This window comes from Musa acuminata, chromosome BXJ1-3 (genome assembly GCF_036884655.1).
Source record: "Musa acuminata AAA Group cultivar baxijiao chromosome BXJ1-3, Cavendish_Baxijiao_AAA, whole genome shotgun sequence".
Taxonomy (NCBI): Eukaryota; Viridiplantae; Streptophyta; class Magnoliopsida; order Zingiberales; family Musaceae; genus Musa; species Musa acuminata.
Window position 1 is genome coordinate 685,088 of NC_088329.1, and position 14,150 is coordinate 699,237.

Here is a 14,150-nt window from a genome sequence, read left to right on the forward strand (position 1 = left end):
TATCATGCTTAAACGATTTACGTGTATTATTAATTTACTTTTCTATTTAATCTGTCTTTGTCTTGTTGCTTGCGTGCTAAGTGATGTAAATAAATTAAACAACTTAATATCCTTTAATAAGGGATTTTAGTGTTGTTGAAAAATATCAAAATTAGAGGGATGGGGTACGTAAAGAAGTTATTTAAGATGAATTATATGTGCAATTTTACCGTAATGAAAATTAGCACAGAGGATTGGTCAATGGATAGCTGGTGGCTGTTCCACCCGAAACATCCTAACAAACAGGCGCGGGGTCCTCGTGGTTTGAAGAGGTCGGCCCTGTCCGCTCTCCCTCTTTCCGTCGATCCCCTGCCACTGACCAGACGCAGTTCTCCGTTCACTTCATCAGGAGTCCGCTGTCCTTGTCGCCTGCCTTCGCCTCTCGAATAAGAGAACAGAGTTCGTTTCTAGTTTCCTCTTCTTCTACTCTTCTAGGGTTAGGTTAGATCGAGAGATAAAGAGGGAGAGAAAGGGTGACAGAGCTGCGTCGATGGATAGGCACAGAGGCGACCGCTCTGGGGACCGCCACGGCGACCGTTCGGGAGACCGCCAGGGCGACCGGTACGGGGACGGCGGGCGGCGGACGTCGTCCCGGTGGTCCTCCGACAGCCCCACCCACCAGCACCATCGTTTCCCCAGAGGCGGTGGCGGTGGCGGAAGCGAGGGGTTATCCAGCGGCGGCGGAGGGGCTGGGCGCTACCACCCCTACCGTGTTCCTCAGGACTCCCCTGTACCGCCGCCTCCTACTTCTGGTGGCGAAGGGTTCCGCAGTGGTGGCCGCGGCGGCGCCGGTGGGGGTGGCTTTGACCCTTCAATGCAAATGGGTGGCCCTAGACGTGGCGGGTTTTCCGGCCGTGGAGGTCCTCCTACAGGTAGCTTAATGCATTGGATCTTTTCTCCTTAGGTCGTGTTTAGGGTTCTTGTAGGCGCATCGGAGTTTATGATAATTTACACTGGTAGCGAGCTAGGGTTTCTTGGCAGCTAGTCGTGGTTACGTGGTTGTTCTTGGATAATATCTGCTCTTGTCTTTTTTAACCTATGCCTAAGTTTACTTCCAAGGTTCAATATCCTCGTAACAATTAGCGCTGTCGCTGTTGCATTACTTTGACTTCTTGTAGGAATCGTTGCCTGGATCTGAATTTTTAGGCTTCGTTTGAAAAATTAGAGGAATCGACCAAGGGCAAGATTAGGTCCTACAATGGCTATGCTTGCTTTCATTTCCTTCGCTAATGATTTATTATTTCATTGAATCAACCTTTTGCTTTTCTCCCATTTGGAACTTTGATTAACTAAAATTGATTCCATGGGCTTCCTTGGAACCCCAACCAGCCGGGCCTGACTTCTTCTGCTTTTATGATTGCCATAACTGGCCACTGGCCAGCATGTGTTACATATGTGAATTCTGAACTTGTCTGTGTCCCATGTGGAATAACTTAGTTCTGCTTTTCGAATGGGAGCTATTTTTATATGGTATTTGTTCACTGGCAGGACTTGATCTGAAATTGGGATTTACTGGGCCTCAAATTCCACGGATTTGTCTCCTTGTCTCTTGCTTGTGCTGATAATACTGTATGTCTTATTCGTTCACCATATGTTTTTGTTGAACATCTGTCTGCTCCATTCGAGTTGATCATATGGATTCCTGATAAGCCAATGTTGCCTTGATCATATAACTCAATGACTTATATTTTATTCTCTTTGCTTGTGATTGCTATGTGTGGTCAGTTTATCTTGTAATATCTCATTTTATTTAAACCAAACCTATATATTATGCATGTTTTTTGTTGCTTTTAGATTGACAATTTATGATTATAACACAGTCAATGTTTTTGGACCTTTGTTGACCTATGCAGCACATAAACTTAAAAGTTAAATTACCTAGCTTGCCAGCCACTAGTGCAGCGCATATACTTAAAAGTTAAATTACCTAGCTTGTCAGCCACTAGTTGTATCTGAGCTCACTTATGACTGTTAATTGTTTTTAGTAGCAGCGATCTAAAATTACCTTTGAACCTTCACTGAGTTAATCTTTTTCAAATTAGCTATAGCAAAGTTAAAGTTCATAATATCCTTCTATGTTCATATCCTCTTTCTCTCTCTTTCTAAGTTCTCATCGGTGTCCTTGATGCATATTAGCCATGCAATTGCCACATACACATAATTATTCTGTTGTTTGTTGCATTCTTGTATGATATTCTGCTCCATCTCTCAAGTTTCTGAAGATTGGGATATTTATTTGAGTTTTGGATTGGTATCAGTCAGAATCAACCAATTGAATTGGTGAATTAATGTTTTGGCAAAAACAAAAAAAAGAACAATAGTTAATATTTTTAAAAAAGGTGATATAGTTTGTAAATTCATTCTGTTTGTTATATAATTTAACAACGCATTCTGTTTGTTATATGATTTAACAACTCATTCAATATATTTATTCCAGATTATTCATACAACATATTTTATTATTACATATATATTAGGCTTCATTTTGTTACTTTTTTTTTTGAAAATGTTTTTGACAAACCATACTATTCATGTCATGTTGTGGGGAAAACTCTTATCTAGATCTTGGCGATGGGCACAAATTTGCAAAACTATTTATTGGATCAGTTCCAAGAACAGCAAGTGAAGAAGATGTGAGTTTCTATTTTATATGTTGCTTGCTTTATTTTTTATGTTCCAATGTGATCCAATGCATATGATTATCTTTGGAAACTTAAGTTTCTGAGGTGGTAAACGTTTCCATTTCTCAGTAGTATTTTAGTCAGTATTTTAGTGAAAAATGATAAACTGAAGTACAACTACAAATTCATTTATTTTCTAGTATTGTGTGAGTCAAATTCATTATATTTGTAGTAATAGTAAGGTTATAAAGAATAAATTAGGGTTAAGGTCCATTTTAGCCATTGTGATTTTGGTTATGGATGATGGATCACTTAAGCCCTTATGGTTTAGTCGTGTTTAAAATAACCCTTACATTTTAAAAAACGTAGCATATAAGCTCCTCCCGTTAAGTTTGAGTTAACATACGTTAGAGTATGCTTACGTGGCATGTTGACTCACAAAAAATTATTAGTATAATGACACGTGTAATTTAAGTTTAAAAAAAAGTTAAGACCTATTTAGCTTTTGTGGTTTTGGTCATGTACCACTTAAGCCCTTATTATTTACTCGTGTCTAAAATAATCCATGCATTTTAAAAAACGTAGTATATAAGCCCCTCCCGTCAAGTTTGAGTTAACAAACATTAGATTCTGTTTACGTGGTATACTGACTCACAATCGAATCAACAGTAGTATCTTGCTTGGAACTTTTCTAGCATACTGCTCCTCCATTCAGGATGAACACATACCCTGAATTAGACTTGCTATTATCGACATCGGAATAGAAGCTCGATCCGTGTAGCCCTCAATCCTGAGGCTACTTCCTTCATATGCTTTCCAGTGCTCCAAGTCTGGATTCGCCTGATACCTGCTCGTGACACTCAGAGCATACACTATATCAGGCCTGGTATATAGCATAGCATACTTGATAGACCCTATCGCTGAGGCATAGGGTATCTTATCCATGTCTGCTTTTTCTTTAGGAGTCTTTGGGGATATACTCATAGAAAGCGATATCCCATGTCTCATCGGTATGAGACATCTCTTGAAATTTTTCATGCCAAACCTTTTGATAATGGTATCTATATACCTAAACCGAGACAAGTCGAGCATTCTCTTGGATCTATCTCTATAGATCCGAATCCCCAATATGTACGATGCTTCCCCTAAGACTTTCATGGAGAAATGTTTAGATAACGAAGCCTTTGTCGGTTCTGTCGGTATTTCAGCGCATCTCCATGTGTCACGATCATCCATCTCGGTCTCGTGGGTCCCGCTATCGCCTACACGCTCCTGCTGCGTCTTCTTATATAATTACAATTTAATTACATGCACACAAGCCCGATAAGAAACAAGAAAAAATTAGAGGTTCGTAGGCCTCAATAATAATGAGAATCACATCACATGTACACACATCACACGGTCTATGATCATCCGTTCACATCATATATCACATATACACATTACCATGTAGGACTACTAGATGATGATGATGATGATTTTGATGATGATTTTGTAGCCTTTTGGGGTACCTTACCCTAGGGTACCCCATGCGGCCAGGGTTTGCCTTGGGCGGCCAAGGTTCCCTAGCTCCCAAGGTTACCTCTGCAGCCAGGGAACCCTGGCTGCAGGGTGAGCATGGGCGGCTAGGAAACCCTAGCCACCGCCTTGGCCCATGCGGCCAGGAGTCCTGGCCGCCAGGGGCACTTGGGCGGCCAGGAAACCCTAGCCACCTGTGGTTCCCCTTGCAGCCAGGAAACCTAGCTGCAGGGGCTGCCAACCTGCAGGCCAAGAGCTCCCTTGCAGCTCTCGGCCTCCCTGCTTTTGACCAGGCCGAGAGCAGCAAGATGTGCTCTCGGCCAAGGCTGCAAGCAGCCTTCGGGAGGATTGTCACTTGCTCGAATACAAGTATCGAGAGCTAAGTGGTCCACCAATTTCGTAGGGATAATCACCCAAAAGTCCAACTCCACATGTAAGCGGTTGACGTTGGAGATGCAAGGATTTGTGAGTGTTGATTGAAACTTTTGTTGCTAATTGGAACCCATTGAAGTACATGGTAGGTTTCTTGATAAGCTCTGAGACCAATTGATGTAGAACATGATAGAGAAATAGAAGGAGAGCAAGAGAGGAGTGAGATTAGAGAGGAGAGAAAGAGAGGACTGAGGTTAAAGATTAGAGAGGAGAGGAAGAGAGGAGTGAGATTAGAGAGGAGAGGAGGCTAGAAGAGAGGAGATGCAAGTATTTTTCATTTAAATTTAAAGTATCTCATCCATTGAGAAGCTCCACTATTTGTAGGGTTTTATGAGCCTTAGTACAAATGTAGGCAAGGACTCCCAAGAGTAGCCTCCTTATATGCCTTCTAGAAAGCCAAAATGTGACTTCTAGGAGACTTAAACAGCTTTAAGGCAACTTATTACAACTAAGAAGAAAAAAAGTGCATTTAATACAAAAGTAGAGTTTCAATGTTAGCACCTAGAAAGACTAAAAGACTTCAATTTTTCACCCAACTCTTTGAGTTTCTAGGCTAACTAATTAATGACTTTTTGCTGATTTCTTTCCCTAGAATAAACTCTTCTAAAATTGTTTATAAAGCTAGATGGTTCTTCATCATGGACTTAATATGGTTTCCTTATATCATGGCAACAAGTCAGCAACCTAGTGGGACTGCTTATAATATACAATCCTCATTAACTGAAGTGATGCTGGTGGTCATTTATCTGTAATGGATGCCTTCATTATGCTCATTCTATATTTTTTATAATGAAGATCATGAATAAGTGTCAATTAGCAGTAGTGCTTCTGACAGTTTTTTATTATTTGTTTTTCTAGTTATACTCTGAGTTAGTCTTATGGTAGTAAGACTGCCTATATCTTATTCTCCTTAACCCTACAATCCTCATTAACTGAAGTGATGCTGGTGGTCATTTATCTGTAATGGATGCCTTCATTATGCTCGTTCTATAATTTTTATAACGAAGATCATGAATAAGTGTCAATTAGCAGTAGTGCTTCTGACAGTTTTTTATTATTTGTATTTCTAGTTATACTCTGAGTTGGTCTTATGGTAGTAAGACTGCCTATATCTTATTCTCCTTGAAGTTAAAACCCTCAGTGGTAGGTGCATTATGTAGTTATTCCTCTTTAAAAGGAACCAACTGAAAGCATTAATAGTATTGGAATATTTTATCTGATAATGTCACTGATGGACTTGTTTTAATTGAACATAATACTAAAATAATCTTGTATAATGCGTCATGTTATGATTGTATTGGCAAGAGTGGCCTTTATGTCTCAAAAACTGATTTCTTGTTACTACATTCCAGTGCTTTTTCAGTCAGAGAAATGTAATATTGCAGTTGCATTTTTTCCTTTCTACCTCCCTTGATTGGTTATAAGACTCCAGAAATACAGACATGCAATCTAACTTTTATTAGCATGCCTAAAGTACTGAATAGAATTTTTTTTTTTTTGCGGCAATAAGTTGTCTTATGCTTTGATTAAGTACAGGTGTTATGATCTACTTGTTTATCCTTTGTGTCATTTCTTGAACATATATGTTCTTCTGATAGTAAAGTAGATATTGGTAACTTTGACTTTCTTTGTAGTTTCTTTTCCTTATTTTTTTACATCTAATTCTGCGCTTTGGTACAATTTTGGTGCTGCATTTTTTCCCTTAGATTCGGCCCTTATTTGAGGAACATGGGGATGTAGTTGAAGTGGCCTTCATCAAGGATAGAAAAACTGGTGAGCAGCAAGGTGAGCTTAGTTCCTTTTTTTGGCTATTTATTGTTATTTGTATCTGTCTATTTTTAGACGAACAATAAATTCATCTCTACTCTTAGTTAGGTTTTGGAATAGTTGTCAATGCCTATTGTTTTAGTTGGAAAATTGCCCTGCTATTCTCTTTCTACATCCAGAAAAATGTAAAAGTTTCAAGACAACTACTAATTGGTTGTTTTAGTAGTCAAATAAGTTCTATTCTAGTATCATTCAGTGTGGCAGTGCTTTTCATGAGCGGGTGTTGAGCAAATCACTGGGGTATATAGGTTGGTTAGATTACGGTTTGATGCCATTTTCAGTAACAGCAAAGCACTTATGTATGTTTTGCAAAAGGTGATTACCAGCATAATAACAAGCCATATTTCTGTATCTCAATCATGAGATGAAGTTTTGTGCCTTAATTGGTTCTGAATTGCATCCTTTAAATCCATAATATTTATTGATCTGGTATGGCCTTCTTACACTTGTTGATCAACATTGTAATCTGGTATAGTAATTGAGCTCTGCCAAAGGTGGATTGCTTGTGTGAATTATTTCGCCATTCTTCCTGTTGTCGCACTTGAATGTTTTGTGTTGCTAACAGCATTATGCTTGAGAACCATTGCTTTAAGCTCTACCAAGTAGGAGCTATCATAGGTGATGAAAGGTCAAAGCTTGCTTGAGTATATTTGTGTTCATGCACTGGCCAACGTATTTTTGGTGCCACCATCTGAAAATTTTGCTCTTATTGAAGCTTTTAATCAATTTGAAACCGAATTCTGGCATACTCCTATGTTATGTATTTCCACTTTAATTTTTGTTCATAGGTATACTCCTATCATGCTTCTTTAAACATTATAGTTATTTTTTGTGGATTATATCAATTTGAATCTTGAGGGACGTCTTACTGAGAACCTAAGATCCTGATACCTTCTTTCCAAAATAAATATGTGCTATGAGCCAAGGTTAACCGTACCGTACCGGTATTTCGACCTGGGCTCGGTACCGGTACGGTACGGTGTACCGAGCGGTACACCCAGGTGCACCGAGCACTGTAGCAGTGCTACAGTGCATGGCTACAGTCATCGGTACAGGGCTACAGTTCAAATAGCAGTGCTACACTGCACTGCGCAAGGCTACAGTGCACTGTAGCACTGCTACAGTGTACATGTGCACTGTAGCCCCGCGCAGTGCAGTGCTACAGTGCCCATAGCCTGTTGAACTGCTACAGTGCACTGGTGCAGTCATTGTAGCGCTGCTACAGTGCGGACCGGTACAGGGCGGTCCGCGTACCGTTGGCTTGTCGGACCGGTACGTACCGCCCGTACCGGGCGGTACGATTCGGTATGGCAAACCCTGCTATGAGCAACCATTAAGGGACCCTCATCCAACCTTTGGCCACAGGCCACCCAGTGCGGTCCCAAGGTGTTGAGATGGTTGATGTGTTGATTATGTTAATAGAACGTGTCTGCAGATTCACATGCATTCTAAAATATAGGAAATTAATTATTCAATTGGATCAATAAACATATACCTCGATTTGCAGGCTGTTGTTTTGTGAAGTACACAAATTCAGAAGAGGCAGACAGAGCCATCAGGGCTCTGCACAATCAGTATACTTTACCTGGTGTGAGTGTATAGTAATTCCCTATGCTGAAGTTTCTTCCTTTTTCTTTGAACTTTTTTAAGTCATATTACTCAGCAAACTGAATATTTCCTTTATATCAGGGTTTGGGTCCTATTCAAGTAAGATATGCAGATGGGGAAAGGGAACACCATGGTATTATTTTCTACACTTAAGCAATTTTAAGACTGTAACATACTGATGGTAGATCATGTTTGGACTGACTCTTTTTAGCAATTACATCTTGCTTCGTCTCTAAATTTAGGTTTTTCACATATGAAATAATTTTTCATTAGGTTGAACATTTTAATGTCAATTCTTTGGAAGTAGGAACTTAAATCCTGCATAAATTCAATAAATTCTTTTTTTAATTTATATTTGAATCTGATGTCAACCTGTATTTCAGGTGCAGTTGAAGACAAACTATTTGTTGCATCACTGAATAAGCAAGCCACTGCAAAGGAGATTGAAGAAGTGGGTTTTTCTATTATCTATTAAGAAATATTTTGAACCGTTTTTCGTAATATCATTTGGATCTGATAATGCCAATAGTAATTTTTTAGTCGAACTTTCAAACATATTATGAAACAATGTACTACCGAAGGTAAATAAAGAGTCTTTGAACAGTGATATGTGATTGAAAGACAACATTTCAATCATTATTTTTTTATTCTCGAGTTATTTTAGTAATTCATTACTTAGAACCTTGTTGAGTGTGAAAAGTCTATGACAGATATTTTCTCCATACGGGCTTGTTGAGGATGTCTATATTATGAGAGATTCATCTAGACAAAGTCGAGGTATGTCTTGTACTTTGTGCAAAATTTTCACTCATAATTTCATTTTGCTTTCTTCTTTAATATATTAAGATATGTATATTTGATACAATATGCGAAGGATGTGGCTTTGTAAAGTTTGCAAGCAGAGAGATGGCATTGGCAGCTCTAAAAGCTCTTAATGGAGTTTACATTATGAGGGTAAATAATCTTTATTGGGTTTCTTATACTGCATTTCTTAACTTTTATATGATATACTTCTCCTTCTGCTGTCAGGGATGTGATCAGCCATTAGTTGTTCGATTTGCTGATCCAAAGAGGCCAAGGCCTTCAGAACCAAGGTCTAAATAAGTTTCAGAAACATATATAGTTTTACATTTTATAATAATTTGGTTAATGATAATTTGATGGTTGGCCCCTTTAAGAGAGTAGAATCTGAAAATTTTACCTCCTAACAGATACTTCTTCAATGATTTGCACTGCAGGGGTGGTCCAGCATTTGGTGGGCCTGGAGTCAGTCCTCGATCTGAGGCAGCATTAGTGATCAGGTATATTGAAAACCAATTCTGAAGTGGAAGTATTAGATGAGAGTGTTGAAACTTGAAAGAGTAATGATACTATCTCCAGGAGTTTATTATTTATATAACTTTGAAGAGTTTTCTCCAGAAGTGATAGAAATATGTAATATGAAGATATTATTACAAAGGTATATTTGGTTTTATATATTGAGTTTTGAAGGTTGATATCTAGACTCATTTTTGTTCCTATAGCACTTTAAAATACCAGGATTAGATTGTTCACTTCCCAAATTGATATAACGGATGATTGTACTATACTTTCTTATCTTATTTAGGCCTGCTTAATAAACCATATATATCACTGCCTTCTTTTTTCTTTCCCTGCTTTTTTCTTCAAACATGATTTGTATGAAGCTTGGGAAGAACTTGAACCTTTGGTGCAGGCTGTGCAGGTTATATAACACAAATCATAACCTTGCACTGTACAGGGCCTACAGACTTCACTTCATTTAGAATCAATTTTCCCTCAAGGCTTGTGTTAGAAACTTTTCTAATTGCAGCTCAATATTTCTATGTGTTTGCTGTTGCATATTGGTATATTTAATTATAATAAGAAAATTATACTATGTTATAGTTTTCTATTGAGTTAATATCAAGGTTTCAAGTTTGGCAATTTTACTAATTGCTTGATGTTTGATGTGGAAAATTCTGAGAGCTATCTTCCTAACCAATTAATAGAACCTATTCGTTTTTTCAATTCATTCTTGGTTTTAGATTCTTCCAATGTCTTAAATTGAAGGTTGAGACAAATACTTTGAAATTTAACTGCTTGTTATTTGTACCATGCCTATTGAAGTTAAATGACTTTTTGTCTTTTGGTTGTAGACCAACAGCTAATCTTGAAGAGCCAAGGAATGGTCAGATGCCTCCTGATGCCTGGCATTCAATGAATACACAGTCACTTGGACCACCTCCTCAGGTTTGTACTAAAGTAATTGGCAGCAAACCACAAAAGGTGGTACTATCACCGTGCTTGACATACAAGATGGTCCTTGTTTCCTAATCCTTGTGGCTTTTGTGGTTGTTTAGCTTTGCGTCTTGGGACCCACTGGTGGGCCTACCAATGGATCTACTTTGAGTCTTTCAGCACCACTTTTGACAGAACAGGTACCGGGATATGGTTGTCCTTGATTTGTCACTAAGCTTGTTTGACAAATGTTGTTATATTACTGAAAGTAGTTAGAAGTGTTGCAAATTCCTTTGATACAGAGCTTCAACCCTGCAATGGTTTCAATCAATCCTGCTGCTGGTCAAGAAATATCACTGCTGCAGAAGCCACTCATGCCCTCCCAAAGCCTACCAACTTCTCTAAAACTGAATCAGAGCCAACAAACTCCGGCTTCCAACACACGGACATTAAATTTACAGGCACCAATGCAGCAGCTGGGCCAACTTCAGTCTGCTGGCTTAACCACCTTTAACCAAACTTTACCATCACAACAGTTACCTGGTATTGGTGGCCAGCCATCCACATCACAGTCGTTAATCCAGCAGAATGCCTCTTCTGTTGCTCTGCAGGCCCCCTTAAGTGTACAACAGCAGGCTATGCCTGCTATTGCTCAACAGCAGTTTCCTGCACCAAATGCTGCACAGCAACTGCTTCAGCAGTCTGTTCAACAGTTTCCGTCACAACTACCACAGATGCTGCTGCAGCAGCAAGCACAAACTTTGCAATCAAGCTTTCAATCATCACAGCAAGCAATTATCCAGCTGCAACAGCAGCTTCAACTAATGCAGCAACAGCAACTTTCTCATGCTGCTAAAGCACAAGTAAGAAAAACCAGATTGGTTACTGTCATTGATTTTATTTTTTTACAGGTTGTATTTTCTTATGCTCAACTTATGGATGTTTCTAATGTGAATTTTAAGAAAATATTTAACTTGTTTTTACATATCATGGCCTTGTTCATGCATATCCTAGAATCTGGTTCTTAACTTAGTTATTCTGGTACTGCAATATTGTTTAACTGTTTTCCTTTTCCAATATGGATTGCATTCTGCAGTCTGCATGGAGCGGATCACCACCAACATCCAGCATTGCATCTAGCACGCAGTCTGCAAAGCCCTCTTCTGCTGTTAATGCTTCACCTGCAGTTCCTTTGACTTGCAATTGGACAGAGCACACCTCTCCTGAAGGATTTAAATACTACTATAATAGCATAACACGTGAGAGTAGGGTGAGTATGTTTTATTTTCTTTTGCTTGTTATCTATGCATTATGTCACTATGAACTTGGTAAATAATTATTGATTTACTATTTAGTGGGAGAAACCTCAAGAGTTCGCATTATTTGAGCTACAGCAGCAGCAGCAACAGAAATTGCTTTTGTTGCAGCAGCAACAGAAACCTGCTCTCCTGCAACTTCCATCACAGTCTGATACCCAATCACACACACAGGTTCAGCCTGCCCAGCAAGTTTCTCAAACACAGCAGGTTCAATCTCAAATGAGGAACCAACAAACACAGTTGCAGCTTCAACCTTTGAGTATGGTCAGTAGCATCAGCATGATTCTAGAAATATTTTATTTCCAAGCTTTTGATTGTGTTTACTTAAGTAGTTATTTTGTGGCAATGTTGTTAATTGGTAAATTTAAAAGATGAGAAACCGGAGAAACTTTTTCTGAGTCTAAAAGAGCCACATAATTCTGTTAGTTCTGTTTGGCAATTGCTCAATAAACTCAGTGGTTTTTATTGGTGGATGATAGGAGTTACCTTAGTCGTTTGTTTCTGACTTTTTCCATCATCATCTGCTATGTTGGTGTCCTGTTTTGTTGTAGATTTCTTATCTAACCTCATATTCTTCCAATTTCTCAGGACTTTAACTATGCTCAACCACAAGCAACTGGTTCTGTTGATCATTCCAGAGTCCAACAGGTACCAACTTGAGTCCTTGCCATTAATCCTTGTTTCTACTTGCTATTCACCATCTCTATCATTTCATGCAGGGCATCCGAGTTGCGCAGGAGTGGGCTTTGAAAAACAAATCTGCAGGTATTGACTTTTCACTGGCAGTGAAATTTTTTTTCAAAAAGAATAAATATGAATTGCATAAAAAAAGGCACTGGAGAACTTTTTCCTTATGTGGAATATAAGAAGGAAGAAATGTTGGAAAATTTTCTCATGTTTTCTGGAGAAAATGGAAAATGAAAAGATAATTATACGGAAATCTGAAGAACTTTTTTCTAGGAATTTTTATTTTCCTAATTAACAAATGTTAGAAAATGTGCTTGTAGGGAAAACAACTTACCATGTAGTTTTATATGCAACTAAACTTACCCTTGTATTTTTTTTGTTCCATCATCAGGTTGAAACTGAAAGATTCTTCTCTCTCTGTTTTTTCCCATAAATTTCTCGAGTTTTGTGCAAGTTTAACCTTTCTGATATGTCAACTGACCTACGTCCTTCAAAAACTTCTATTTTCCATGTGCATTATTACCCTTGCTCTTTTATATCCATCCTTGTGAGCTGGTGTGCTTGTGAGAGCTGAAGGACATATAGTTGACTATTATGTGCTCATGAACTTGATATATAAATGCATTATCCGATAAAACATGTTCCTATATCCCCTGACAAACTAATTATGCATGGATCGACCGATCAGCATGTTTCTGATGCTGTTGGAGTCTCAATCCGATATCCAATTAACTAGTCTGTTAATTCCTAATATCTTTCTGCACCATGTTTTGGCTATTCAGTGGTTCAATTAACTAGTCTGTTAATTCCTAATATCTTTCTGCACCATGTTTCGGCTATTCAGTAGTTCTTTTGGGTCACTACATTCTACATTGTGATGCAATCTCTCAACTGCACTTGTTTTTGTTCCTTCATCAGACTTTTTTCCCTGTTTATGTTTTCAACTGGTCTCTTATGTGGACTTGTGAAACATCAATTGATGTTTTTTCCTCTGACAAACTTTTTTCCCTGTTTATGTTCCTATATCCCCTGACTTCTTTCCCTGCAGTACCAAGAGATCTCATGTAGCCCATTTTGAAACATCAATTGATGAAGCTTTCTCTTGGGATAAAGGTCTCTTGGTACTGCTTTGTTTTGTTCATTATTGCCGTGGTCACTTCATTCATTTAGGTCGCGGTTTTGTGATTTTGGGCTATTTGAAAGATCTAATACTGCACTGAGAATGCATGACAGCAACATTGTCTTGCATCACAACTTTATAGCTTCAGAATAAGATTTGACTCTGTCCATTGCTGTTCTCTGTTTAGGTTCTTGATGGTGCCGTCATCTGGGAGCTGCATGAAAAGACTTCTTCAGGCAGGCCCAGTGGATGTTTTGACGCAGTGCCAGAAACTCGACTTCCTGGTTTTGTTGTCACCGAGCGAAGGTTTTGAGAAATGCATCAGGATGTGTAAACTGTCAAAGCATTAGTATAAATATAAGTTTCATTTATTTATCAACCCTAAGTTGAAACGTGGACTTGAGATGTGAATTCGAGTAGGAAAGTGGTCCTTGTGGTGATATATATATATATATATATATATATGGGTTATAAATAATAAAAAAAGATTAGTAATAGTAATATCAATCTTTCAGATAGTGAAGCATTTTTTACTATGTAAATGGAATGTTGAAGCTGCTAATTCCATCTCACCCATCATTTAAATAATACACATACAAATAGCTTCCCATCTTGATCATAAATTTTTTTTAATATATAATTTTTTTAATCACAAAATAAAGAATATTAAATCATATATTATACAAATTAAAGTGTTCTAAATCAAAATTTTGTGCCAATAAATACTCTCTCAATGACCAA

At 38.2% G+C, this 14,150-nt stretch overlaps 1 protein-coding gene across 2 annotated transcripts; it reads left to right on the forward strand.

The window, feature by feature from the left end:
* The first annotated feature begins 362 nt into the window (after positions 1-362).
* On the forward strand, positions 363-13,794 carry LOC135614655 (flowering time control protein FCA-like). 2 transcript variants are annotated; one of them, XM_065112251.1, is made up of 18 exons: positions 363-911; positions 2,602-2,672; positions 6,317-6,395; positions 7,945-8,027; positions 8,127-8,178; positions 8,429-8,496; positions 8,756-8,822; positions 8,920-8,999; positions 9,075-9,139; positions 9,284-9,346; positions 10,202-10,295; positions 10,406-10,483; positions 10,556-11,146; positions 11,380-11,553; positions 11,639-11,866; positions 12,191-12,250; positions 12,322-12,367; positions 13,597-13,794. In XM_065112251.1, the coding sequence occupies exons 1-18, from the start codon at positions 530-532 to the stop codon at positions 13,602-13,604; spliced, it is 2,289 nt and encodes a 762-aa protein (XP_064968323.1). In that variant the 5' UTR covers positions 363-529; the 3' UTR covers positions 13,605-13,794. The 2 variants fall into 2 exon arrangements, with proteins under 2 accessions (XP_064968323.1, XP_064968316.1); XM_065112244.1 differs by having other exon boundaries at positions 385-911; positions 10,586-11,146.
* Positions 13,795-14,150: the final 356 nt, after the last annotated feature.